General features: G+C 54.9%; 3 protein-coding genes and 1 long non-coding RNA gene across 20 annotated transcripts in view; 2 read left to right on the top strand and 2 right to left on the bottom strand.

The window, feature by feature from the left end:
• The first annotated feature begins 331 nt into the window (after positions 1-331).
• On the top strand, positions 332-3,085 carry NEU3 (neuraminidase 3). Of its 2 annotated transcripts, XM_072850970.1 has the most exons (4): positions 332-383; positions 1,175-1,230; positions 1,343-1,576; positions 1,706-3,085. In XM_072850970.1, the coding sequence occupies exons 2-4, from the start codon at positions 1,204-1,206 to the stop codon at positions 2,663-2,665; spliced, it is 1,221 nt and encodes a 406-aa protein (XP_072707071.1). In that variant the 5' UTR covers positions 332-383; positions 1,175-1,203; the 3' UTR covers positions 2,666-3,085. The 2 variants fall into 2 exon arrangements, with proteins under 2 accessions (XP_072707071.1, XP_072707070.1); XM_072850969.1 differs by lacking the exon at positions 332-383 and having other exon boundaries at positions 1,020-1,230.
• Positions 2,852-6,466, bottom strand: LOC140646662 (uncharacterized). 2 transcript variants are annotated; one of them, XR_012040517.1, is made up of 5 exons: positions 6,053-6,466; positions 4,566-4,748; positions 3,481-3,708; positions 3,084-3,396; positions 2,852-2,988 (listed from the first exon to the last, which is right to left on the bottom strand). It is a non-coding gene; the product is annotated as an uncharacterized lncRNA (long non-coding RNA). The 2 variants fall into 2 exon arrangements; XR_012040516.1 differs by having other exon boundaries at positions 3,481-4,748.
• Positions 5,483-12,836, top strand: P4HA3 (prolyl 4-hydroxylase subunit alpha 3). Its single transcript, XM_072850968.1, has 13 exons — positions 5,483-5,742; positions 6,208-6,350; positions 6,970-7,190; positions 8,677-8,826; positions 8,921-8,972; positions 9,162-9,319; positions 9,405-9,581; positions 10,016-10,080; positions 10,238-10,397; positions 11,056-11,118; positions 11,423-11,491; positions 12,332-12,428; positions 12,621-12,836. The coding sequence occupies exons 1-13, from the start codon at positions 5,534-5,536 to the stop codon at positions 12,689-12,691; spliced, it is 1,635 nt and encodes a 544-aa protein (XP_072707069.1). The 5' UTR covers positions 5,483-5,533; the 3' UTR covers positions 12,692-12,836.
• Positions 12,837-13,916: 1,080 nt separating this feature from the next.
• Positions 13,917-25,918, bottom strand: part of PPME1 (protein phosphatase methylesterase 1) — a 33,761-nt gene continuing 21,759 nt past the window's right edge. For 4 of the 15 annotated variants that reach the window (XM_072850985.1, XM_072850984.1, XM_072850983.1 and 1 more), the window contains 9 exons: positions 25,428-25,518; positions 24,605-24,670; positions 23,692-23,821; positions 22,826-22,955; positions 22,092-22,136; positions 21,038-21,102; positions 19,938-20,005; positions 16,248-18,610; positions 13,920-15,822 (listed from right to left, as the gene is read on the bottom strand). In XM_072850985.1, coding sequence (XP_072707086.1) covers positions 18,592-18,610; positions 19,938-20,005; positions 21,038-21,102; positions 22,092-22,136; positions 22,826-22,955; positions 23,692-23,821; positions 24,605-24,670; positions 25,428-25,518 — 614 coding nt within the window. In that variant the 3' untranslated portion in view covers positions 13,920-15,822; positions 16,248-18,591. Of the gene's footprint in view, positions 15,823-16,247; positions 18,611-19,937; positions 20,006-21,037; positions 21,103-22,091; positions 22,137-22,825; positions 22,956-23,691; positions 23,822-24,604; positions 24,671-25,427; positions 25,519-25,918 lie in introns of all 15 variants that reach the window. The other 11 variants (XM_072850974.1, XM_072850978.1, XM_072850973.1 and 8 more) reach the window with 11 other exon arrangements.

The following is a 25,918-nucleotide window of genomic DNA, read 5'->3' as shown; positions in this document are numbered from 1 at the left end:
ATCTATTTCTGTATGTTCGGCCACGAAGCTTATCTGCAAGGTGAAAATAGGGAAAGCGAAGGCCTTTTCCGAGCTGTGACCGTCCCTCTTTGTCCCCCGGCCTGTTCCTATTGACATCTCTCGCCCCACGTGTCCCTTGATAAAATGATATTTTCTAAAAAAAAAAAAGATTTTGCGGGGTTTTGATTTTTTTTTTTTTCAATAAAAGGGAAGAACAGACATAAAACGTGTTCCCGAGCATCTCTGGGGTGTTTCCGGCTCAGGGCCGGGGGGGGAGTCCCCTTAAATCGCTCCCCCCCCCCCCGCTCCAGCGCCGGGGCCGGGCCGGAGCTGCCAGGAAGGGGCGGAGCGGGGCGGCCCCGGCGCGGCGGCGGCAGCGGCCGGTGGAGCGGGGGGGAGCGGGGCTGGGGGGAGCGGGGTGCGGGGGGCGGTGGGTGCGGGGGTGTAGGGAAGGGGTGCGGGGGGGTCTGGGCATGGGGGGCGCCGGGGGGATGGGTGCGTGCAGGGAGTGGGGCTGGGGGGTGGGGGATGTATGGGGGGGCCGGGCATGGGGGCACGCGGGGATCGGGGCATGCAGGGGTGTAGGGGGTCGGGCTATAGGGGAGCGGGGGGTACATAGGGAGTCGGGCTATAGGGGTGTGGGGGGTACATAGGGGAGTCGGGCTATAGGGGTGCAAGGGGGTACCCGGGGGTCCGGGCATTGGGGGTGCACGGGGAGATCGGCGCTTGCAGGGGTGTAGGGGGGCAGGACATGAGGGGTGCGGGGGTATGCACGGGGGGCGTCCCCGTCATGGGGGATGTGTGGGGGGTCGGTGCATGCAGGGGTGTAGGGGACTGGGGCTACGGGGGTGCAGGGGGATCCAGGCAGGAGGGGATGCATGGGGGCATTGGGGGTGCATGGGGGATGGGGGCCTGCGGCGTGCACGGCACGGGGACTCTGGGCTGGGGACACCGGGGGGGCTAAAGGGGATGGGGGCTTGGGGGCCCTAGGGGTGCAGAGCCCTTGGGGACAGCCTGGGGGGTGGCACTGGGGGGGACGTAGGGTCATGGGCAGAGGGGAGCCCCTGCGGGACAGAGGGACAGAGGGACATGGGGACACCACGGCCAGGCAGGACAGCGGGGTGTGACCCCCCCGAGGGGCTCCGCTCTCACCCCCCCCTTCCTCCCGGCTCAGGCCCCAGCGGGGACCTCGGGGAGGCCACCATGTCCCAGGCCATCACCTGCCTCAAGGTGAGCCCTCGTCCCTCTCCCCCCACGCTGGGGAGGCATGAGGCCCCCCCCTCGCCCCCAGTTTTGCAAGCGTTTAACCCTTTACCATCTGACCTTCCCACCCTGCCCGCAGCGGGGGGATGGCGGGGAGAGCCCCCCCCCCCTGCCACCGGGATCCCCTCTCATCTTCCCGCGGGAGACGCTATTTCGGGAGGCGAGCGGGGTCACCTACCGCATCCCGGCTCTGCTCTACATCCCCCCCGCCGCCACCTTCCTGGCCTTCGCCGAGAAGCGCTCCTCGGCCAGGGACAAGGACGCCAAGTACCTGGCGCTGCGGCGGGGCCACCGGCACGGCTCCTCGGTCGAGGTAAAAAAACAGTCCGGGCTGTAGGAACAAGCTGCGGCCTCCATCCCCGGGAGCAACGCCGGCTGGTTTCGGGGTACAGCGACACCGGTGCATCCCGTGGCTGAGCGCTGTTTTCCTCCTTGCCGGCAGTGGGGTCCGGTGGAGGAGCTGTCGGCGTTGGCGCTGCCCGGCCGCCGCACCATGAACCCCTGTCCCCTCTACGATGCGACGAGCGGCACCGTCTTCCTCTTCTGCATCTGCGTCGAGCGGGGAGAGACGGAGCGATGCCAAATCTGGAGGGGCTGCAGCGCCGCTCGCCTCTGCTATGCCACCAGCGCCGATGGTGGCCACAGCTGGACCCCGCTGCGGGACGTGACGGACGAAGCCATCGGCACCGACTTGTCCCGTTGGGCCACCTTCGCCGTGGGGCCGGGCCACGGGGTACAACTGGATTCGGGCCGCCTGGTCGTGCCGGCGTACACCTACTACGTGCACGGGTGCTTGTGCGGGGTCGTGCCGCTGCCTTGCTGCACCCGGCAGCACGCCCTCGTCTTCTACAGCGACGACGGTGGGCGCAGCTGGCACAAGGGTGCCCTGGTCGGCGGCGGGCAGACCGGCGAGTGCCAGGTAGCCGAAATTGGTGGGAGCGATGCCCACCAGCCCTTACTCTACTGCAACGCCCGAGCGTTGCGGGGTTGCCGGGCCGTGGCGTTCAGCACCGACTGCGGACTGCGGTTCGAGCGCTCGGCGCGGTGCAAGGCGCTGGGCGAACCGCCGCGGGGATGCCAGGGCAGCGTGGTGAGCTTCGCCGCGCCGACCGGCACCGGGGATGCACCGACTTGGTTACTCTACTCCCACCCCACCGACCGGCACCGCCGGCGTGATTTGGGCATCTATCTCAACCCCTCGCCGCTGGACGGGGCGGGTTGGCGGCACCCATGGGTGCTGCACCCAGGGCCGGCCGGCTATTCTGACCTGGCCGTCTGCCCCGGCGGCGTTTTCGGCTGCTTGTTCGAGTGTGGCACAACCAGTGCCTGCGAGGAAATCGCCTTCTGCCTCTTCACCCTGGAAACCTCCGACCACGGCGAGCAGAACCTCAAAGCTTTTTAAAATGGAGCCATTTTAGGGGGGGTCACTCCCGACCACCGGCAGCCAGAGCCGGTGCGCGTGGCAATGCCGGGACCTCACCGGCGACATTTCGGATGCGCAGCAGGCTCAGCATCACGTAGCTTTTATTTAATTAACACTTGTTTTTTAATCACCCGTCAGATAGATGTTGGTGGTGACCTGGGGAGGGGGTGGAGGATCTGCTGTGCGTTGGTCGGGGGGGATGCCGGCATGGCACCCGAAACGCCGCTGCTTCACCAAAACCCAGCATTTTTCACCCGGTAGCAGCAAAAAAGCAGAAGGTGCCACTGAGAGCAGCCAGTCCCCTGGGGAAGAATACCCAAAAGTAGTGATTTAGTTTAAAATATCAGCGATTTCTGCCTCCACCCCCCGTGACAGAGAGAGAATTCCCCTTTTTTACCATTTTTTTAATCCTGTTTTCTTCAGTTTCCTGGTTCAGGCGGAGTTTCGCCCCATATTCCCATGGGAAAAAGCACTCAAATGTTGGGGGGGGTTTACTCCGCTCCATAGGGGACAGGTTGTGGCGTCCCGACGGTGACGGCCACCTCACGTCCCCATGGTGCTGCCAAATAAAATCCTCCCAAAACGGGTGAAATCCAGCCAATATTGGGAAAATCCTGAGGGAGATGACCCTGCTGGGGAAGGATACGGGATGGCCCTGAGCATCGTCGCCTCCCGGTCCATCCTGCTGCTACATTTTGGGCACGCAGCACCTGGAAGAGAAGAAGACACCCCCCCACCAAGGTCATGGGGGGGTTGGGGGGGGAGGGGGGGCTCTCCCGGCGTCCCCGTCTTACCGGTAGCGCCGAGGACAACCAAAATGTCCCCGCTGGGTCTCATGGGCGAAGCAGACGCGGCGGCAGCGGCCGGTGTGCTGGGCGCAAGGGCGGGCGCTGGCAGGGACGGCATCGGCGGGGGGTCCCCAGGGGATGGCGGCGGTGGGGGGCCGGGGGCCGGGGGCCAGGAGCAGGGCCAGGAGCAGGGCCAGGCGCGGGACGGGCATGGTGTGGGGACGCCGGTGTCACCTGGGGTTGTATTTATGGGGTTTGGCACCGGGGAGGTGGGGTTTGGGGGTGGAGGGTGCTGCTGGATGGGGTTTAGCGACAGGCGACGGCTTGGCCTGCTGCGGCGGCTGCCGGCGGGGACCCAGGGGACAGGGACGGGCCCCGTGCGAAGGCGGTAGGGGGTGAGGGAGGTTGAGGAGTTGGGGGGCGGGGTGTTTGTCCGGCTTCTTGGGGTGACTGGTGGGGTGGGGAAGAATGGGGGGGGGGAATGATGTGGGGACATGGGCAAAGACTGATGGGGACATGGGACATGGCTGAGTGACGGGGACAGGGGACATGGAGTGATGGGGACGTGGGACGTGGCTGAGTGATGGGGACGTGGGACATGGCTGAGCAATGGGGACATGCGACATGGACCGATGGGGACATGGGACGTGGCTGAGCAATGGGGACATGCGACATGGACCGATGGGGACATGGGACGTGGCTGAGCAATGGGGACATGCGACATGGACCGATGGGGACATGGGACGTGGACCGATGGGGACATGGGACGTGGCTGAGCAATGGGGACATGCGACATGGTGGAGTGATGGGGACATGGGACAGAGCTGAGTGACGGGGACACGGGACATGGCTGAGCGATGGGACATGGAATGATGGGGACATGCGACATGGTGGAGTGACGGGGACATGGGACATGGCTGAGTGATGGAACGTGGCAGGCAGACCCCGGAGTGGAGGATCTCAGAGCAATGCTCGCCCCAAGCTCTGCACCCATCACGTCCTCGCACCCATCACGTCCTCGCACCCATCCCCCCCGCCATGGTGCAGGACAGGGCTGGACCCCCCTGGCCCCTTGGCGCGGGTGCACCCACATTTCCCAACTTCTCTTGGCCTTTCCTTTGGGAATTCAGCTGGTTCTGGCCCATTTTCCCCGGGAGGCTCCAGGGGGGCTGAGGACTGGGGACACTCGGCTGGCGGGGGGGTGTATTTTGGGTTGCCATCGTGGTGCCGTCCCCACAGATGGGGCACCTGAGCGCCCGCTCCAACGAGGTTTTCTGCAAAAAGGGGTTTTTCCAGGGTGTGAAAGCGCCCGCAGTGTTGGTGGGAACCCAGCGGGACGTCCCCGACCCACCACCCTCACCCCACCGGGACAGGCGGGATGGGGACAGGACGGGATGGGGACAGGACAAGACAGGACAGGGACAGGCAGGATGAGGCCAGGGCAGGATGGGGACAGACAAGAGGGGGCCAGGCAGGAGTGGGACAGGCAGGATGGGGACAGGGAGGATGGGGACAGGGAGGATGGGGACAGGAGGGGATGGGGACAGCGATAGGATGGGATGGGGCCAGGCAGGATGGGGCCAGACAAGAGGGGGACAGGCGGGGGGGAATGGGCAGGATGGGGACAGGAGGGGACAGGGGCAGTGATAGGATGGGATGGGATGGGGCCAGGCAGGAGGGGGACAGGAGGGGACGGGGACAGGGATAGGATGGGATGGGGCCAGGCAGGAGGGGGACAGGAGGGGACGGGGACAGGGATAGGATGGGATGGGGACAGGCAGGAGGGGGACAGGGAAGATGGGGCCAGGGAGGATGAGCCCAAGGCGGGATGGGGACAGGCAGGAGGGGACGGGGACAGGATGGGATGGGGCCAGGCAGGATGAGTCCGAGGCGGGATGGGGCCAGACACGATGGGGACCGGCAGGATGGGGACCAGCACCCCCCACCCCCCCCCACCCAGCGTGGCGGGTCCGGGGCAACCCCCTTCCCCGCCCCCCCCCCCAGGCGGGGCCTGCCCGCCCCTCCGCCCTCCCCCGGCCTCTCCCGGCGGCGCGGCCGGATGCGGGGGCTGGGGGTGCCGGGGGTGCCGGGGGGGCCGTGGGTGCTGGGGCTGGGGGTGCTGCTGGCCCTGCTGCCGCCCCATGCCCCGGCCGAGACCTACACGGCCATGCTGAGCGTCCGGAGGGCGCTGGGCTCCGAGGGCCGCCTGCTCCGCCGGCTCCGAGCTTACCTCAGGGAGGAGAGCGCCCGCCTGCGCCGCCTCGCCAGGTACCGGCCGCCCCCCAGCCCTCACCGCCCCGCCCCACGGGTGGGTGCTGCCCTGGCAGGGACAGGGGGGGTAACCCACCTCCCCAGGCACCCAATTTTTGGGGGTGCCCCTAAATAGGAGCTTGGGGCATCGGGGGGGGGGGGGGGATGAGGAGCACAGCCCGGACGTCGCCCATGCCTCCCCCCCCCCCCGCCATGTCGCAGGAGGGGGCTGTGGGTCCCCCCAAGCCTAGGGTGGGGACTGGGGATGTGGGTCACAGCACCGCCGAGGGCCATCCCCACGTACCCACCAGGGATGGCGTCTACCGACCTTCATGGGGGTTTCCCCGCTTTCCGGCTTGGCCAAAAAGCGGGCGCTGGGGCAAAGCTGCCCAACTATGGGGGGGCTCAGGCCCCAGACCCCACCCCGGGGGTGTCACCAGCCAGGAGCATCACTCAAAGTGTCACCCAGTGGGTGCCTTGTAGGTTTTATGAGAAGGTCCAGGCGCTGCACCAGGACCCTGAGGCCTCGGTGGACAACCCCTTGCTGGCCTTCAGCCTCATCAAGCGTCTCCACTCCGACTGGCCCAACGTCGTCTACAGCGACGAGGCCACCGAGAACATCCAGGGTATGGGGGGGATGCCCGGCTGCATGTCCTCTCTGTCACCTGGGGAGAGCCGGGAGGTGACGGGGACCGGGTGGAGGAGCGGGGGAATGGATGGAGGAGCAGAGGAACGGGTGGAGGAGCAGGAGAATGGGTGGAGGAGCAGGGGAATGGGTGGAGGAGCGGGGGAATGGATGGAGGAGCAGGGGAACGGATGGAGGAGCAGAGGAACGGATGGAGGAGCAGGAGAATGGGTGGAGGAGCGGGGGAATGGATGGAGGAGCAGGGGAATGGGTGGAGGAGCAGGGAAATGGATGGAGGAGCGGGGGAATGGATGGAGGAGCAGGGGAATGGATGGAGGAGCAGAGGAACGGGTGGAGGAGCAGGAGAATGGGTGGAGGAGCAGAGGAATGGGTGGAGGAGCAGGGGAATGGATGGAGGAGCAGGGGAATGGGTGAAGGAGCAGGAGAATGGGTGGAGGAGCAGAGGAATGGATGGAGGAGCAGGAGAATGGATGGAGGAGCAGGGGAATGGATGGAGGAGCAGCATGTGGGGTCCCCGGGAATGGAGGAGGGCTGGTAAGGGCGATTGCACCCCAAAAGCTCATTAATCCCCCTCCGTGCACCCCATTACCCATCCTCAGCACTCCATGCTGGCTTCAAGGAGGTGGAGCAGGAGCTGCCTGGAGCCGAGGACCTGGACGGAGCTGCCCGGGCACTGATGCGGCTGCAGGATGTCTACGCGCTCAGCGTCAAGGGCATGGCCAACGGCATCTTCCAGCGAGCCGGCACCGGCCCCCCACCCCTCTACAGCCCCGGCCGGCGCGTCTCCCTCTCTGCCGATGACTGCTTCCATGTGGGCAAGGTGAGGGCAAACCCCATCAGCCCCCCACAAAGCTTTTCCAGCCCGGGATGTTGCTTCCATAGGGATAGACGTTGGGTTTTCTTCCCACACGGATGCGGAGGGGCCCCTCTGACTCAGCCCACAGGCATCTGCCCGTCTGCCATCGCCTCTGGGCTCTCGCCCAAATAACGGGGCTTCTTGCTGCTTCGTGGCTCGGGGAAGGGAAGAGCCAAGCTGGTGGCCTGGGGGAGACCTCCTGCCCCAGCATCCTGGTTGGGTATGGGGTCAGCCCCTGCCCGGGGGTAAAAGTAGGTCCGTAAATCCTGGGAGGGGATTTGGGTGCTTTGATAGAGGTTGGTGTCCAGGGCAGAGTGCTCCGAGGGTCAACTGTAGAGCTGGGATGGAGTGTTAGAGCGTGGGATAGGATGGGACAGGGTGGGGTGGGGTGGGATGAGGACTTCCCTAGTCCTGCGTGGGCAGCAGAAACACGGCAGTGATCGTGCCCCTGTACTTGGCACTGGTGAGGCCGCACCTCGAATGCTGTGTTCAGTGTTGGGCCCCTCACTCCAAGAGAGACATGGAGGGGCTGGAGCGTGTCCAGAGAAGGGCAACGAAGCTGGGGAAGGGTCTGGAGCACAAGGCTGATGGGGAGCGGCTGAGGGACCTGGGGTTGTTTAGCCTGGAGAAAAGGAGACTGAGGGGAGACCTCATCGCTCTCTACAGCTGCCTGAAAGGAGGGTGTAGGGAGGTGGGGTCGGTCTCTTCTCCCAGGTAACAAGTGATAGGACGAGAGGAAATGGCCTCAAGTTGAGCCAGGGGAGGTTTAGACTGGATATTAGGAAATTTTACTTCACCGAAAGGGTTGTCCAGCACTGGCACAGGCTGCCCAGGGCAGTGGTGGAGTCGCCATCCCTGGAGGTATTTAACAGACGTGTGGATGAGGTGCTTAGGGACACGGTGCAGTGGTGGGCTTGGCAGTGCTAGGTTTACAGTTGGACTCGATGATCTTAAAGGTTTTTTCCAACCTAAGCGATTCTGTGATTCTGAGATGGGACAGGACAGGACGGGATGGCATGGCATGGCATGGCATGGGATGAGATGGAGGTGGAGATGGGGCTGGGGATGGAAATGGGGATGGAGCAGGAAGGGATGGAGATGGGGATGGGACAGGAAAGGAAGGGATGGGACAGGATGGGGATGGCATGGGAGGGGACGGGAGTAGGAAAGCAACAGGATGCGATGAAACAGGATGGGTGGGGATTGCAATGGGATGGGATGACAGGGGATGGGGATGGGACAGGACAGGGTAGGGACAGGATGGGAGGGGGTAAAGGTGGGATTGGGATGAAGATGGTCATGGGGATAGGCTGGGATGAGAAGGGGATGGGATGGGTCGGGATGGGATGAGGGTGGGGGTGTGGATGTGGGATGGGATGGTACAGGAGGGGAGGGGACGGCATGGCATGGCATGGGACAGGGTGGGGACGGGCGGTGCGCTGCCTCGCAGGTGGCCTACGACACGGGCGACTACTACCACTCCATCGCCTGGCTGGAGGAGGCCGTCGGCCTCTTCCGCCTCTCCTATGGCAGCTGGAACCCCGAGGACCGGAGCAGCCTGGAGGATGCTCTGGACCATCTTGCCTTCTCCTACTTCATGGTATGGCCGTGAGGCCCATCCCCATCACCCAGGTGCCCAGTGGAGCCGAACCATGGGCAGGGGGATGCTCACGGGCTCCGCTCCCCCCATGCAGGCTGGAAACATCTCCCACGCCTTGAGCCTCTCCAGGGAGTTTCTCCACTACGGTACGTGGGGCAACCTCGGATGCAGCAGGAGGAGGTGAGAGGTTTTGGGATGTCCCCATCACCTCTGCATGGCACCAGCCTCCTTCACCCCATTTCTTGCCCCCACGTGGGGTAATTCTCCAGGGACCGATGTCAGGGAAGGGGGGTGATGGGGACACAGTGTTTTGGGTGACACCACTTCTCCGGCAGATCCCAGTAACCAAAGGGTGGTGAGGAACGTGGCCAAGTACAAGAAGCTGCTGGAGATGGGGACGGCGGTGAGCACTGGACCCCTGCGACGCCCCAACGGCACCCGTCTGCAGAGCCGTGACGCCTACGAGGAGCTGTGCCAGCGCCCGGGGGGGCAGGTGGGGCTGGCAGGGGGAGTGCCATGGTCTCCCACCCCACTGCTGTCCCACCTCTCACACCCTCCTTGGTCCTCTCTCTCCCCAGCCAGCCCCAGAGCATCTCCCGCACCTCGGCTGCTCCTACGAGACCAACGGCAGCCCTTACCTCCTTCTCCAGCCTGCCAAGAAGGAGATGGTCCGGATCCGACCCTACGTGGCGTTGTACCACGATTTCATCAGTGATGCCGAGGCTGAGACCATCAAGGGGTTGGCAGGGCCCTGGGTGAGCTGGCCCCGTCCCCAGGGATGTCCCTCTCCTGGAAGAGGGTGCCCCAAGAGCTGGTGGTCCAGGGTGGACCACCCTGAGCATGCAGAGATAGGAGGGGTTTTAAGGCAGGGCTTAGCCAAAGCCTTCTGCAGCGAGACCCTGGGGGGGGGATGAGCTCCATCTGAGCCCCCCCAAAAGATTCTGGGGAGAAACCAGGTCCATGCATGCACCTAAACCCCTTCCTAGCCAGGCTTGACTTGGTGACACCCAACCGCATTGGATCCAACTGCTATCACTGCTTCCATCACCCTGGTGGGACACCTTGGGGTGGGGATGTTTGGCAACCAGCTGGTAAAACCCCCCCCAGTTTAGACCCTGACTGGGGTCCCTGCTTGGTGTGGGGGGTCCCCATCTGCAGCAACATCCAACCCCCACCATGTGTCCTCCAGCTGCAGAGGTCCGTGGTCGCCTCTGGGGAGAAGCAGCAGAAAGCCGAGTACCGGATAAGCAAGAGGTAGAAGCCACCCCATCCCTTGGCCTCCAGCCAGCGGGACCACCATGGCCCCATTGCCACCACCGAGGTGGCAGTGACACCATGCTGGGGAGGCCTGGGTCCTCCACACCCAGCCACGTGTGAATTTGGGGGGGCTGAAGGTGGGGTGCTCCCGCAGTGCCTGGCTGAAGGACACGGCCGACCCGGTGGTGCGGGCGTTGGAGCAGCGCATCGCTGCCGTCACCGGCCTGGACTTGCGGCCACCCTATGCCGAGTACCTACAGGTGGTCAACTATGGGTTGGGAGGCCACTACGAGCCACACTTCGACCACGCCACGGTCAGGGAGCTGCCTGGGTGGTTCATGGGGTGGATCATGGGGTGGTGCGTGGGGTGGTGCCCAGGGTGGTTCCTGTGGTGCTCTTGGGATGGTCCTTGGGATGCTCCTGGGATGGTCCCTGGGGTGGTCCCTTGGATGTTCCTGGAGGTGGTCCATGAGGTGGTCTCTGGGGTGGTCCCTGGGATGTTCCTGGAGGTGGTCCATGGGCTGGTCTCTGGGGTGGTCCCTCAGATGTTCCTGGAGATGGGCCCTTGGTCGCTCCCCGTGGTGCTCCTGGGATGGTGCCCAGGGGAGGTCCCTGGATGGTCCCTGGGGGTGTCCCCATGATGATCCCTGGGATATTCCCTGAAATGTTCCTGGAGGTGGTCCCTGGGATGGTCCCTCAGATGTTCCTGAGGTGGGCCCTGGGATGGTCCTCAGGGGAGAGGTGGGCGGTCCCGGGATGGTGATCCCTGGGTTGGTGCCTGGGATATTCCTGGGAAGGGAGGGAGGGAGCAAGGAGGTGGGGGAAGAGGGAAGGAAGGAGGGAGGGAGAGAAAAGAAGGGAGAGGGCGGGATTTCCCTGGGGGCAGCTTGGAGCTGTTGGGCGTGAGGTGCCTCCAGGCCGAGCCGCGTCAGCAAGGGACTGACCATCCCCACCTCCTCGCTCTTGGGGCAGTCCAGGAAGAGCCCCCTTTACAGAATGAAGTCAGGCAACAGGATCGCCACGGTCATGATCTACGTGAGTCCTCCCTCATTTCCATGCCCAGAGAGAGTGTACTTGCTTGGTCATCAGTAGGGTTCAGAGTGAACAGGGTTTGAGATGGGTGAGGGCAACGATGGGTGAGGGCAACCCTAAATCAGACCGTGGTGGGGTGTTAAATGCCAACGTCTGTAGAGTATTTTAAGAGTTTGTGCCATGCTGTAGCGAGGGAAACGTGGTTGGGGACACGGGGAGGTTTCATGCCTCAGTTTCCCCATGCAAAGCAGCCATATCACAGGGGGGAGAAGGAGACCCATGGCTCATATTTCTGCTCCTTTTCCAGCTGAGCGCAGTGGAGGCTGGCGGCTCCACCGCCTTCATCTACGCCAACTTCAGCGTGCCCGTGGTTAAGGTGAGGGGGACCCGCACGAGCCCCCCAAGAGTGGGGAAGGGGGGACACTGCTCGCTTGTGTCTCGTCTCTCACGGGGAGTTGTGGCCAAGCCTGTCCAGATGCCAAATCCCAACCCTGGGGCTCCCTGATCTGTTTTCGGGGTGCCAAACCCCAGCCCTGGGGCTCCTGGCTCCCTTCAAGGGGTGCCAAACCCTGATCCCGCAGCTCCCAGCTCTGTTTTGGGGTGCTAAACCCTAACCCTGGGGCTCCCACCTGTGTTTTGGGATGCCAAAATCCAATCTTGGGGATCCCAGCTCTGTTTTGGGGTGCCAAAACCTCAACCCCAGGGCTCCCAGCTGTTTTAAGGGTGTCACACCCCAGCCCTTGGGCTCCTGGCTCTGTTTTGGGGTGCCAAACCCCAGTTCTGGGGCTCCTGGCTCTGTTTTAGGGTACCAAACCCCAACCCCAGCACTCCCAGCTCTGTTTTAGGGGTTCCAAGCCCCAACCCTTGTGCTCCTGCCTGTTTTGGGGTGCCAAACCCCAACCCCAAGGCTCCCAGCTCTATTTTGGGGTGCAAAACCCCAATTCTAGGGCTCCCAGCTCTGTTTTAGGTGTGCCAAACCCCAACTCCAGGGCTCCCAGCTCTGTTTTGGGGTGCCAATCCCCAATTCTGGGGCTCCCAGCTCTGTTTTAGGGGTGCCAAACCCCCAATCCCAGAGCTCCCAGTTCTGTTTTGGGGTGCCAAACCCCAATTCCAGGGCTCCAAGCTCTGTTTTGGGGTTCCAAACCCCAATTCTGGGGCTCCCGGCTGGTTTTGGGGTGCCAAACCCTGGGGTTCCCACCCCCTCTCTGCTCCGCAGAACGCAGCTCTCTTCTGGTGGAACCTGCGGAGGAACGGGGACGGTGACGGGGACACCCTGCATGCCGGCTGCCCTGTCCTGGCCGGGGACAAGTGGGGTGAGCGACGGTGCCCGGTGTCACCCTGGGGTGACACGGGGTTGGAGGGGCAGCTCTGGGGAGGCGAGAGGTGCTGGGAACCCAGAAAAATCCGGGATAATAGGGAAAAAACGTCACCGATACCGGAGCGGGGTCGGAAAGGGGTGCAGGGGGACAGAGGCAGACGGGAGTCCTTGTCCTTGTCCCTTCCAGTGGCGAATAAGTGGATCCACGAGCACGGGCAAGAATTTCGGCGGCCGTGCAGTGCTGACCCACAAGACTGAGCCGCCGTGGGCTCAAGGACGTGGCACCCATGGGTGGCAAAGGCACCCCGGAGCAGCAAGAGGAGGGAGGGAAGGGGGTGGCAGCGGCACGGGGTGGCACTTGCTCAGCCATGGCTGAATCCGGTGCAAATAAAGTCAAAAGACACTAAACTGGAGTCTGGGGGAAATACCTCGGTGCGGTACCTGACGGGATGATGTGGGGGTGTGTATGTGTCTGCGTCCCCCCACCCGATTCCAGCCTGGACCCTAAACGTACCCTCAAGCTCCCTCCTCCAGCCCTAGATGAAAAGTCTCTCTGCTAAAAGAACTGGCAGTTAGCGACATGACATTTCTACAGTAATCAGTAGGCTTCAGAGTGAACGGACCGGTCATACAAGACCCGAGCAAAGACAGCGTGCTCTCCTTCCTCAAATAAACCTGCTGCAGTGCCTGGCTGTATCTTGGGCCCGATTGTGCAGCCCTCCCCACTCCGCTCTCATCCCGACACCAGCACGGGGCCCCCCTCCTCTGCACCCCAGCCCGGCCACGCTCGGACCACGCCTGTGCAAGCACCGCTCCCCCGGGGCTCCGCGGACAAGCTCCCTTTCTCCAGCCCGACCGCAGCACCTGCGTGACTGGAAGGCAAAAAGAGGCAAGCAGGGTTCTCCGGCAGCGCCTGGAGATTGGGCGGGCAGCCCACGCTGCTCTCCCCGGGCGCTTCCGCTGGGGAGACAGCCCCGATGAAGCGAGGGTCAAGCCGGAGGACACCGTCAGCCCCTTGCACAGAAAATTCCCGACTCCGCATCCATCCAGCCTCCTCGACGCGATGTTTGGATGCGATTAAAATCCTCTGGGATGGAGAGGCAGGGGGTAGCGCAGCCTGGGGAGACCCGTCACCTCTCAGCCTCTTTGTTAGCTGGAAGGAAAAGGAGAAAAAGTGAGGAGGGGGATAGAAACACCAGGCAGACCTCTGGCAGGGCTCTCCTGCTCGTTTTGGGTTCAAAAACGTGCAATTTATCACTCCGGGGCTGTGTTTATCCAGCCCCACATTAACCCTTCTGTAGGCACACAGCAGCATTTGGGCAGGGGAGCCGGAGCACCGGGAGGATGCTACAGGAACATAAACCAGGCTGCAAAATTTCAGAGCAAATTTCCCCCAAATTCCTGCTCTTCAGCTAGGAACAACCACCCCAGCGTTCAGGGTGTTATAAAACAGATGGTCCAACACAGCACAGGTTACTTAACAGCCAGAGCGCCACGATTTATTACTTTCAGATGTTTCTGTACACGTGGGAGGCATCGGTCAGGGAGAGGAGGGGAAAAAGCAAAAGCTGTGGCTAAAGCATCCCCCCCTCCTCCCCACACTGGAGCGTGGAGAAGGGATGGAGGAATATTTCGGATGACGAGAGGCTTCCGTTGAGTCACCAGAAAAACGCAAGGCTTGGGTCTGGCGCCGGGGATGTCCCAGGAACAGCCGGATCGACACCCTTTCTCCCCTGGCTGCTCCGAGGAGCCCGAGTATCACAGCTGAAGGGAAAGAAGGAGTTCCTACCCCAGGCTTTTCACAAATGCTTTATTTGTAGGCGAGAGAAACGGACACGGAACAAAACACGAACAGGATGAGGCTGACACGGGACACAGAGCGCGGTCTCCGGAGAACTGACATACACACGCACACACAGAGACACATTTTCCTTTTGGAAACAGCAGCACGTGGTAAGAGATCACCCCGCCAGACTGGTAAAGCTTGGCCTAAACCGGCCAAGCATCCTACAGCAAAGCTCGGAGCAAACACCCAAGCACTATCCCGCAGGTTTCGGATGCCTTACGGACGAGGTGTCGAGGGTGCAGCGTTACCGGAGGGATCCGGGCAGACGATACAGCCAAGGGAGACGGGTTTGGGCAACGCAAATGGCAGTTTCAGGTTGTGAGCAGAGCTGCAGGCTCAGAGACGGGTGTTATAATGCACCAGGGCCAAGTTTTCTTGGAAACAGCAACTCAAACTATTTTTTTTTATTATTTTTTTGACCTTACCCGAAGATCTAAGGTCTAGATTTTCAGGAGGGTTGAGCACCGCTTCAAACCAGTGAATAGCTGATTGCCAGCCACCTCCGAGCATCTCTCCTCCCAGGCCCTTCCACACCCAAGATAAAAGGCAATAGCGGAGGGGAGGAGAAACGTCAGTGCTGAAGTCGAGGAGGTGGAGAACATCAGCACAAAGCTGTTTGCTCTCTCTGTCCCCATACCTGCCGGCTGCTCCCCTGTTCACTGAAGACCCTGTTGAATGTGGCAGCACACCGATAAAAGTTTTCAGAGTCCTGGGATGGTCTCGCTGAACGAAAAGCCAGCACACGGCTTTGCCCTACTGCAATCGCTCAGCCCTGCCCTGCAGAGAGAGGAAAAGCAAGGAGGTTCACTCTGAACTGCCCCAACGTGGTATTTACCGGGCTACTGGTGTTACCAACGGGATCTATCGCAACACCACCACCTCTGAGAGCTCCCCAACCGTGAGCTCAGTTCAGAAGTCACTCTGTGCTTTACTGTCGTGCTTATTTTTTGTTTTAGAGGGTGTCTCGGTTGCACACAGAGTGACCTCCAGTCGCAATAAACATCAGTATTTTTAATTGGCTTTGGTATCACCTCCCACTCACCTCACATCTGGACCAGGGCAGGCTGAAGACAAAAAAAAAAACCCCAAGGCTCCAAAGAAAAGCGAGCTCCGTACAGCAACGCGATTCGGCAACCACTTCAACGCCAAGTGTCTGCGTCTGTACGTATCGATCGCTCCGGTCGAAAACTAACAGCGTTTTCAAAACACCAGCACAGAGGAACTGCGCTGGCTTAAGCATGTGCAAAGACAGGCAGCCGAGCTCTGCGTTCGCAGGATCTGTATTCGAAGCAAAACTATACGCTTCAGCAATACAGGGAATATCTTTTTCCAACAATCTCAACGCTCCTGAAAATCTACAAGTCACCGAGGGTTTTGTCTGGTGCATATAACCCAGGAGCTGGCAAAACCCGTCCTGGGTCTGATTTGAAAAATTTAAGAAGTGAACCCTGCAACAAACCAGTCTCCCAAACTGCATCCTCTGCTCCTGCCAAGCCTTGGGTTTTTCCATCGTGAAAGTTTCCACCGATCCTCAATCCAACAACTGGAACAAAAGCAAGAGAGATTTCTAAAGAATCAAAAGCGCCGGCGTAAATGCAGCACCCTTTCAATTCAGCCTCCTCCTGTTTATCTGCTTTTACACAGAGACAGTACTATGCTGCAGGCTGTGGAAAAAAGCAGTGAAAAGCTGGTAGTTACGGGGGGATTTTCTAGATGTCCCCTTTTTTCATGAGTCAAAGAGAACATTTCTTCTCTCTGCAGCTACTTTTACCATGGTCTGTGCTATCCTTCACCTAAATACCATTTATCTCTGCCTGTAGCTCCCTGAGAAGGGAGAAGAAACTGCGACAGGAGCATTAATATTTTTCAGACAAAAGTACAGTCTCAAAAATGTATGTGGCTTGACACAGCCAAAAGGAATTCCCCCTCCACCCACCCACCCGCTATTGCTGCTGTCCCTGTAGTCACCTTTTTTTGAAGCCAGCACTACACGAGTCCCTGAACGGCTGCCTATTCTGTGCAAGTCAGGACTGAGGACTTGGCACGGAGCAACGCCACATTAAAGAGGCTGTTGAAATATTTATTTTTCCACTCACTTCTCAAACGTTAACAACAAAATATAATTCTGGGGAGCGCGCAGGATTCAGAAACAGTCAATCATTTTCCAATGGTGCTTCTACAGAATACAAAACTGATTTTCTTTTGCTTTCCATGGAGGCTTTTTTTTTTTTCTAATATCTCGCAAACTGTAAAAGCAAATGAAAGGGATAACATGAGGGGCAAATGCAAGGAGTTACGGCAACGGATCATTCAAAGGCAGATCCTCCAAGTTACTTCAGCGCGGAGGAATGTGACTTTACCGAGATCATTCATGAGTATGACAACAGGCATATGCTTAACTATTCCGTGAAGTGAGACTCTGGACACACACTATTATTTTAGTCTCTAACAATTTGAACGCAGGAGTCATCTGGAAAGGACCGAGAATTTTGCCAGTCTTCAGGATACAGCTGGGGAAAGTGCTATTTTGCGTCTCAGCTACCGAAGATTCGTTTAATCCATCAGCAACTAAACCAGGGGTGGACGTTACATCACGGTCACAGTAAACTAATGCAATAATTAACACGGTGACTTACGGAGGGAAGTGCCAGGAGCCAGCAGTTGCTCTTTAACACCTGAGTGCCGATGGCCGAAGTGCCAGGAGAGAGGAGAGCTCTCTGGAACGAGGCTTTCTTGTCTCTAATTCAGGCATTTCCCACCCTGATGTGTCGGGGAAGGGACACAGAGCAAGGCCAAGACTGCTGTGTCCAGGGCTCACATGCGAATGAATCAGAGGAGATGAGTGGCTCTCCATCGGGGTAAACGCCAAAGTTAAACCGGGCTTTGCCAGCTCTTCACACCGTCTCCCTTTGCCCCACCTGCACCTCTCCAACGCCAAGAATTCATGATGGCTCTTGTCACAGGACGTACGCATAGATGCGCATCACAGCTCCCAAATCAGGCCAACAACAGAACTCTGCCTCAGCAAAACAGCATTAAAATACTGTTTTCATCATACAGCAACAAGGGGTTATGGACACAAGGCAAAAAAAAAATATTTCAGGCATCCACCAGCAAAATATTGAGGAAAACTGCTCCAAAACGTGTCTACTCTTACACTCAAGAGTGATTCCTAGGCGAAAGCAATCTGACGAACTGTCTGTGGATAATTTAACCCTGAAGAAAAGCTCTCCGTGCAACTACAGCGTTTACATGGAAATATGGAAGGCAGGCAGCGAAATGATCTAGGAAGTGACAGTGAAAACAAGGTCTTTCTTCCAATACTGGGGGGAGCATAATGCAGCAGCAGCTGCCTACACCTCTATTTCAACATCAGCAGGAGCGACTCCAAGCTCTTCCAGGGTTTTACCTACTGCACTTGTGGCATTTTTTCCATCCCAAAGGCGCTGATCTCTGCTCAGTTGCGTGTAGCAGCTACAAGAAGGGAAGCATAAACACATTCCAGGCACAGAGAACAGCCAAACAGGCAAACTGCCTGCAGACCAGGCTACTACTGCTGCTCTTGGGTCTTCCCCATAAACGCAGGCCCAGAGTCCCCTGCCTGTGATGTGTCTGCAGCAGACGGAGTTATCCAGGCTATTTTTCTCAGTGAGAACTTGAAACAAGTATTAAGAAAGCCGCAAGACTCTGAAACGGAGCTCGTGGTCCCCTCTCGCCTTTTTGCTTTACAGTCCTGTCCAACTTTACACAGGAAAGTAGCATCTAGGCTGTTCCTGCAGCTTAACTCATAAGGCTGGCACCGGTGAGACGAAACCTGAGCTCCCAATGAAGCCGATTCCTCGTCTGCTTTCGGGGAAAGAAACGTGTATATAAAAAACAAACCTAAGGGGCACTTCAAAGACAATTAGACGATTCCATGGAGAAATCCTGAAGCCTTTGGCTATGCTGCAATGCCCTCGGTGGATCTGGACTGCCAACGGCGCCTTTGCCGTTGGGTCCAAGGAAGCCTGAGAATTGATGGAGATCGGTATGATCGACTACTTGGGATTTCAGGAGGTCTTTCCTTGTGGCAGCAGAGAGGAGCCCACTTCCAAGGGCTTGAAGAGCTTTTCATGGTCTTCAGTACAAGCTGCTTCCCAGCAAGGAAGTTCCTAAGCATTTACACATTCTGGAGAACTAGTTCTAGGGGATGAATCTCACACCAACTTCTCACTGCTGCTGAACTGGAGAGATGAAAGGATATGGATACATCACAGTGGCCTCTGGTGCAGTTTATTTACAACAGGACTCAGTGCTGGAGAACACCAGGGTATTAACAAGCAGGAAACACACTAGGAGGGAAAAAGGAGAGTGGAAGAAAGGTCACACGTTACAATCAAGGTATTCTCTGCAGATATTTGACTCTGCAACACCCTAAATTTAGTTGATTACCCAAGATCAAACAAGGCCAAAAGGAGTCTACCATGCAGGTTAAAATCAGCATTGACGCATTCAACAATAACTTGTAAGCTACGTAACGGTGAGAAGCATAAAAGCTTAATATGTTGCTGTCTATGGCTTAAGGGCACAATAAGGCCAGCAAGCCACCTCACTGCCTCCAAGCCTCTTGTTTTAAAGCTGCTTTTGCTACAACCGTAATAGCAGGAGCAACAGGCTAGCGCCTTCGAGGACTCACAGGGACAGCACAGCTTGCCAAATAGCTGGTGGAGATTCAACATTACGATGCAGTACAGTCCTTCGGTCTTCTCCCTCTCTCACCATTTATACATCAACCTACGCTATATCCTTTCGATGGATTTAAAATATGCAGTCCGCAGTCCTGCATTTCTACTGTTTCATCCCCGAGGGCAGAGGATAAAGGGGGGAAAAAAAGAAAGAGATCATCCAGCAATACCTCTTCCGCATTGCCAGTCCTACAGCATCACACATTTTGGGACTTCTAGCTTTTGTTGAAGAATTCTTAGCTAAAAGCAGGAAGACTTTCCAGGACTGCTTAAGAAACATGTTTATTTTAGGATCACCTTTCAGGTGAATGGTAAAACAGATTAGCACTTTCTATGAGGTCTAAGCATTGGTTTAGTTATTAGCTTTATGGTACCGTCACTAAGACTGGGAGTTTTTCCGATCAACTTTCAGTCACAACCTACTCTCACTGCTGTGTGGCTGATTGCAGAGGCCTGGCTTCTACAGTTCATTATGATATGAAAACACATGAGATAAGCATGGGAAGTCGACAAAGTGAAGCACACAGCTTTACCTGTCTAATTGCACCAGTATTTCTTGGCCAAAGAAGTGCGGTCCAAGTTCTTTCCAAAACACAGGGCCTTGATTACTTAAATAAAATCCTATTTAAACTAAATACCGTAAAGCTTGGAATTCTGCCTTGTGGTAGGCTATAAAGAAAGGAATCAGCTAGGGAGGATCTGCTTCACTCCAAGGAAGGAGGTTTCATTAACACAAGTTAATACGCGAGAAGTTTAGAGAGAACACATAAACATCAAATATATTACTGGCTGTGACTCAAAGCTGTTTGTTTACATGTGGTTTTTAGCGTTACACTAAAACTCCAGCCTCCCACATTGAGAGCCAAACACGCAGGCAGTAAGAGCAAGAGCTCTGCCCGAGGACTGCACAGCTCTAGCACCCGCAGAGCCTTACCACTGGAATCCACCGATGGGCTCTGTAAACCTGTGACGGATCAGGAACGTCGCAACAGCTTCAGCAACCTGAGGGAAGGAAAAAAAGCAGTCAGAATTCAAAGGGACATGAAGAGAACAAGAAATCCAGTCAGTTTTCAAAGCCTGCAGCATTTCCAACAACAGTTCGTGTCCTCAGGACCCTCTTGCTGAATCAAGTTTGCTCCCTTGAAACTAAGAGCTCTTTATAACGGGCTTATATATAAAAGAAGGAACTACATGCTTCCACCTTTACTCTGACACTGACCACACAATCAAGAACTGACAAAACTTTTTCACTGCCTCTTTCAGTAATTCTTAAAACAATGCCTAAGTTTAGCAGGTAAAAAAGGTCTGGCAAAATCGCGATGCAAGTTATTCCTATAAAGAATAAATCAAGACAGTAACCTGACAGTAATAATACCGCTTAGAATTTATATTAAAAAGAATAACAATGTAAGAACTCAGTACATTTAGACAAAAATGCCTATTTCAGATTGGTAAAGTGAAGCACAAAAAGGCTGAGTTTTACACTCGCAGCGGTCAGTGCAGAACAAGCTTTAAAACCAGACGTGTTTCCAACCACAGGCTCCACTGGCTGCACCACATTCCTGCCTCTATCTGGACACTAACTTCATCAGTACCCAGAAGCAGCACTGCTCGGTCAGCCTGTAAGCTGTTTCAGTAACATTTGTTTTGTATTTGGAAAACATAAGCCACCCAACTCAGCAAAACACAGACCAACCCCAAAAGCTGCAGTTTAGTACAAGGGAGAGTGGAGAACTTCATGAGGAAAGGCAGGGAGGATAAATCCACACTCCACATGGTAAGAGTTAGTTATATCACCACCAGCCTGAGAGTTAAATCTGTAACCTAGCCAAGCCCTGTCTCACGTAACATCTTAGCCCAGGCTTCCCAGACAGCTTAAAAATCCAAGCTGTTTTGCGAACAGCCAGTTAAGATGTCGTGCCAAAAACCGCCCCTGAAGTATAATCTCTGCTTCATAGTAAGCAACGGACCCCTTTTGCATTTAAGCTGTGAAGACCGTGACTTATCTAGCTTCAATCCCACAGCGGGGCTCACCTTGTCTGGAGCATCTTCATGGACTGCATGGCCACACTGAGGGAGGACCTGCATCTGAAACTTCCCTGCGGATCAAGAGAGTCATCACTGGAGCTGCTTTTTAAGTGGTCTTGACTTCTAACAGCAATGGTTTAGACAAGCAGTTCTTGTGCACACAGGAAACAGCAGACACTACACCCTTAAAAGCACTGTGAATTTATGAACTCTTCTAACAAGGATCTCCCATTCTTTACAAACAAACCTCACTAGACCTCGCTATATGCATTGGGCAAAGAGGGACCAGGAAAGGCACAAGAATCTAAACCAAACCGTACAATACACAGAGCAGACAGTTTCAACAGAAAGCAAGAACTGGCTGCTTAATTCATCTTCCCCAGGTGTAACTAGAGGAGGTTCCCAGGAGTTAAAACAAAGCTAAACTTTTTAGAGCTTCTTGACAGAGGAGAGACTACCTTTCAGAGCTGAAACTGTTATCAGATCTACCTCAATATAACGTTTAACCTGCTACCCAGTGCTACTTTCCAGTACTGGTTGTGCTGGAAATCAATGAAGCTGGGATGGGGAAAAAAAACCCAACAAACCAAAACATTAATGCAGATGCTGAATCTTGGTCTGTTGTCTGCTGGAAACACTGGGAGATCAGACAGTTTTGGATGGTCCCAAGTGTTCCAGCTAGGAACATCAGGAATGTAGTTAGAAAGGGAAAAAACAGATTAGAAAGAAATCCTCACAGACAATCATTCTGATTCAAGAGAAGTGTGTCAGCCCCGTTGCTGGAAACATTGAACACTAGACTGAACAAAAACCATGGCAACAACCCTTTGCAAGTTCCCATTCAACATTTCCCTTCTCAACTTCTCCACCTTTCCTCCAACCACAGACAGTTAGAGAACACTTTGGGATGGACTAATTCTCTACTGTACATTTGTTTCGATATAGACTGCACCTGGTAAGAGGCCATTCCAGCTACCTCTCGTTCATGTACCCATAGCAACAAGCTATCATCCAAAAAGAGCATTACAGTAAGGATAGAGTAACAATATCAAATATTTACCTTGCATCTGTCCAATTGTTAGGTCTTTATCCAGTCTGTCAACACCTACAATCAAGTAAACAGATGTGTTGGAGAAAAGCCAGAGAACATGACTGTCTAAGCAGGGCTTTACTCGACATTTTGAGAGAGACATTTGGCTTGAAAAACTCAAAAGAAACATCATCTCTGACACCCACAAGGCCTTTCCACTGCTGCACCTCAAGAGAGTAAAGGGACAGGAAAGAATCCCAGCCAAAAATGCAAGAACACATCCTTCCCTACAAATTAAAAGGGTATTTTTCTTGTTTAACTTGGTTACGCACTTAATTTCCTATCAAGGCACAAGAAGGGCCTACAGCTGGCTCTAGAACATCGATAATTTGACTTTCAGTTGAAAAGTTCAAATCGCGCCCATATCTGTAGGAAAATATCATAGTAGTGGAGGCTGAAGGGCAGCTTGGATCTGTCCTGTTTGCTCTTCTTCCACGTCATACAACAAAAACACCCATCCAACAGCAGCAATACATGTGCTATTTTGATATTGGAGACTCTGAACTAATTCCAGATCTGCACAGATCAAACTGTCTGGTTTATGACATTTCAAGATACACAGAAAAGTCAAGGCGGAAGAGACAGATCTGCTAGTCTCAGAGAAAGACATTAGCCAAACGCTGACCCTATGCTTTAAAATACAAGTAGGACATCACCGAAGTGAACAGCCACTGAACCTAAACAGGACTGGAAGAGACACGTACCAGCTAAAAGCAAAAGCTTTGGAGTTGGACAGCTTAAGAAGAGGTTAGATAAACCCCTGAACCAGCCATCCCAGTACTTTTCTGTTTTCGCCAGTTCAATTCGCCACGTGTATAAGTGCTCCTTCTTTGTCTGCAGGGAGGAGAGAGAGCTCTGCGTTAGTGATCAGTAAAATAGCTGAAATAAAATGAACTCAGAGTGCCACTTGGAAGTATATATAAAAAATACTGGCTCCCTCTGGTGGCTTACACACTTCCAGGGGATGACCCTCCTTGCTCCTAAATTTCTCTCCAAATCGCAGCCAAAGTACACAAGTAGGGAACAAGAAAGTCAGAAGGAGCTACACCTATAGATCGAGAGAAGGCTGCAGTATTCAGGGCACTCAATTTGCTATTTTTTACCAGCACAAATAGCTCATAAGTTGTCTGAAAGTCCAGACTTGGCTCTTGCTTAGGTGACACAGTAAAAGGGGCTAAGCTGGCTACAATGATTTTCCTCAAGGAATTTACATTCCTAGGTTGCAATTGCCTGCATGACCTCCTGAACGCTACCGTGCCATGGAAACGAACGGAAATACCACAAAGACTCAGAAAAGAGCATTCCTCATTCAGGCCAGAAGCCCCATTTCAGGCCATATGCACTAAATCTGTGAGCATCTGAGGAAAGAAAACACACGCTTTCAAGTGACAATCCAAGACAGAATCAGTGGCACGAGACAAAGAAGAAAAACAACAGTGACAATATAAAATTTTTGGTCCCTGGAGTTCCTCCCTTTTATGTTAGAATGATTTGGATAACTACTGGCTACTTCTCTTGCAGGGGAGCATCCTGCAGACACAAGCTGAAAACACAGCAAGAAACCTCCTACCTCTGTGTCATCTTCTTTCTTCCTTTTGTTGACAGAGCCTCCCCCTTCCTCATCCTCATCCTCCTCCTCCTCTTCAATAATACCCTCCACTATGGCTTTAGGACATTCAGGACTGGCAGCCCCTTCGCACCTGTGAAAATAAAACCAGAAACTGATTCCCTGCCAAAACAAAACAAAAAAACCCCCAACCAAACAGTTTTTAATCTAAAGTAGTCAGCAATTTCTCAGATACTGGCTGAGAAAAATCCCCCCAAGTTTAAAAGTAGCTGTGGATGAAAAATACAGTCATGACTAGTCATGGGACTGAGTGCAGCACATAAATCTCAGTGCAAATATAAATGCAAACAGCTACTTAAAGGAGGCAGAAGTGGTGAAACAATCAACACTAGCTTTTTTTTAAGGGAGCACAAGACATTTGCAAAGGCTCCAGGTATGGTAAGGATTAGAGTGGCACAAGCAGGTTACTCTGATCCCCCCAAACCCACCTCAGATCACTCCTGAAATGCAACAGATAATTAAACAATTTCTAAAAGGAAGTGAAAGATACCATAACCAGAAGGCCAACCCGACTTAGGGCAAAATTTCTGAAGAGGCATCAGACTAACACTTATTTCTTAATGTGTGCAGAAAGGCAGACAAACCAAGGAATACACAACCAGCAGTAGTTAACTTTTTAAAACATGGCTCTTGGCAAATTTTGTCCCAGGGAAATTTTGACCAGGTTTTCTCCAAGTGCCATGGTTATGATTCAGTGCTGCTGCCGGTATCAACTGTGATCAAGTGATAAGAAATTTGTATTTGCTAGAAGAAATTTTCACTTCCAAGTGCGTTCATGCTCTGTAGCAACAGTATTGTAAAATAGACAAGAGGATTTTAAGAACTTTAAAAAAAAAACAAAAAACAAACCACCTACTGTTTGACTTGACCAACCATAGAAACTCTGGCAGATTCAAGATTTCTTATTTGTCCACTTTTTACACTAGGGGAAAAAAAAAAAAAAAAAATCGGAAGAAGAGCAGAAATAGTTACTAACCAGAATCAGTAACTGGCAGGCCCAGAAACAGGAGCAAAAGCCCTTTACCGCTCACAATTTCCCCAAACCATTCCCAAACCTCCTGTTTTCAGAAGGCGTTCGGAGTGGCTCACGCTACATGCCGACTTACTTGAAGCTCCCGTTGTCACTGTAACTGTGAATTTAAGAGACACGTGGGACAAGTGCTGATGGGGAAACAGTGACATAGGGTTATACCCATTTCATTGCAGGGGACAGGGAGAGCTCAGAAACTACATGGGCATTTGGTAACAGAACTGGGCTTCCTGTAGTCCAGTCTACAAACTTAACCACGAGGCCTCTCCCTTTCAAACTCAGCTGCCAAATGTCTAAGTGATTCTTGCTGAATCGGAAATAAGTCCTGTTTCTTACACATGGGATGGATGTCTCAAGCTTCTTCTGTAACGGTTGGGACACTTACAAGGAAGCTGCAATTCATACCATGAAGTTTTCCATTAGTTGAAGCTCTTAGAGGATCCTTCTCCAATGCCTAGCCAGCTCTCCCAGGAAATTAATTATCTTTGAGACCTCTCTCTCCCTGTCAAATTAGCCAACGAATTGGTGGCAATAGTTGGGGAAGTGAGCACGCAAGGAGAAAACAGACAAATTAGATAAACTTTGTTTCCTTCAGGAGTCAAACTACAAGGACAAGTGATTTTGGAGACTCTGTAAGCCCATCCATTACCTCCACTCAATGGCATTCTCAAGTGACTTGAATGTTTTGGGACGACTCCTTAAGAAGTTCTGCATGCTGTTCAACGCATCCATGGCTGTACCTAAAACCAAGTATTTTAACTTTATGTCATCCGATGAAATAATTGCCATGTCCCTCTATACAGAACTGGGGAACACTCTCAGAGAGAGCTGGAGCTCACTGGGGATTTAATGCCATTACGGAAAGTACAGCTTAGTACTCCTAAGCCCACAGTCACACCTGCTCCCACATTAGAGAATTAATATTTGAACAGGTAGGACATTCAGATAGTAAGAGAAGGCAGTAACCACTCATCAGCACCATGCATTATATAAAAAGCCACCCTTCTCCCCACTAACAAGAAAGTATTGCAAAGAAATTATCAGGAAAATAGCAAACAGAGAGCTCATCTGGGAAAAGCAAAAGGAGGGGTCACACTAGAAAGACTTTTGTGTAGGTAGCATCTGTTAGGAGGATGGAAT

Source organism: Ciconia boyciana, chromosome 1 (genome assembly GCF_034638445.1).
Source record: "Ciconia boyciana chromosome 1, ASM3463844v1, whole genome shotgun sequence".
Lineage (NCBI taxonomy): Eukaryota > Metazoa > Chordata > Aves > Ciconiiformes > Ciconiidae > Ciconia > Ciconia boyciana.
Note: the sequence above shows the minus strand (reverse complement) of the source record. Positions and strands in the feature narration are given on the sequence as shown.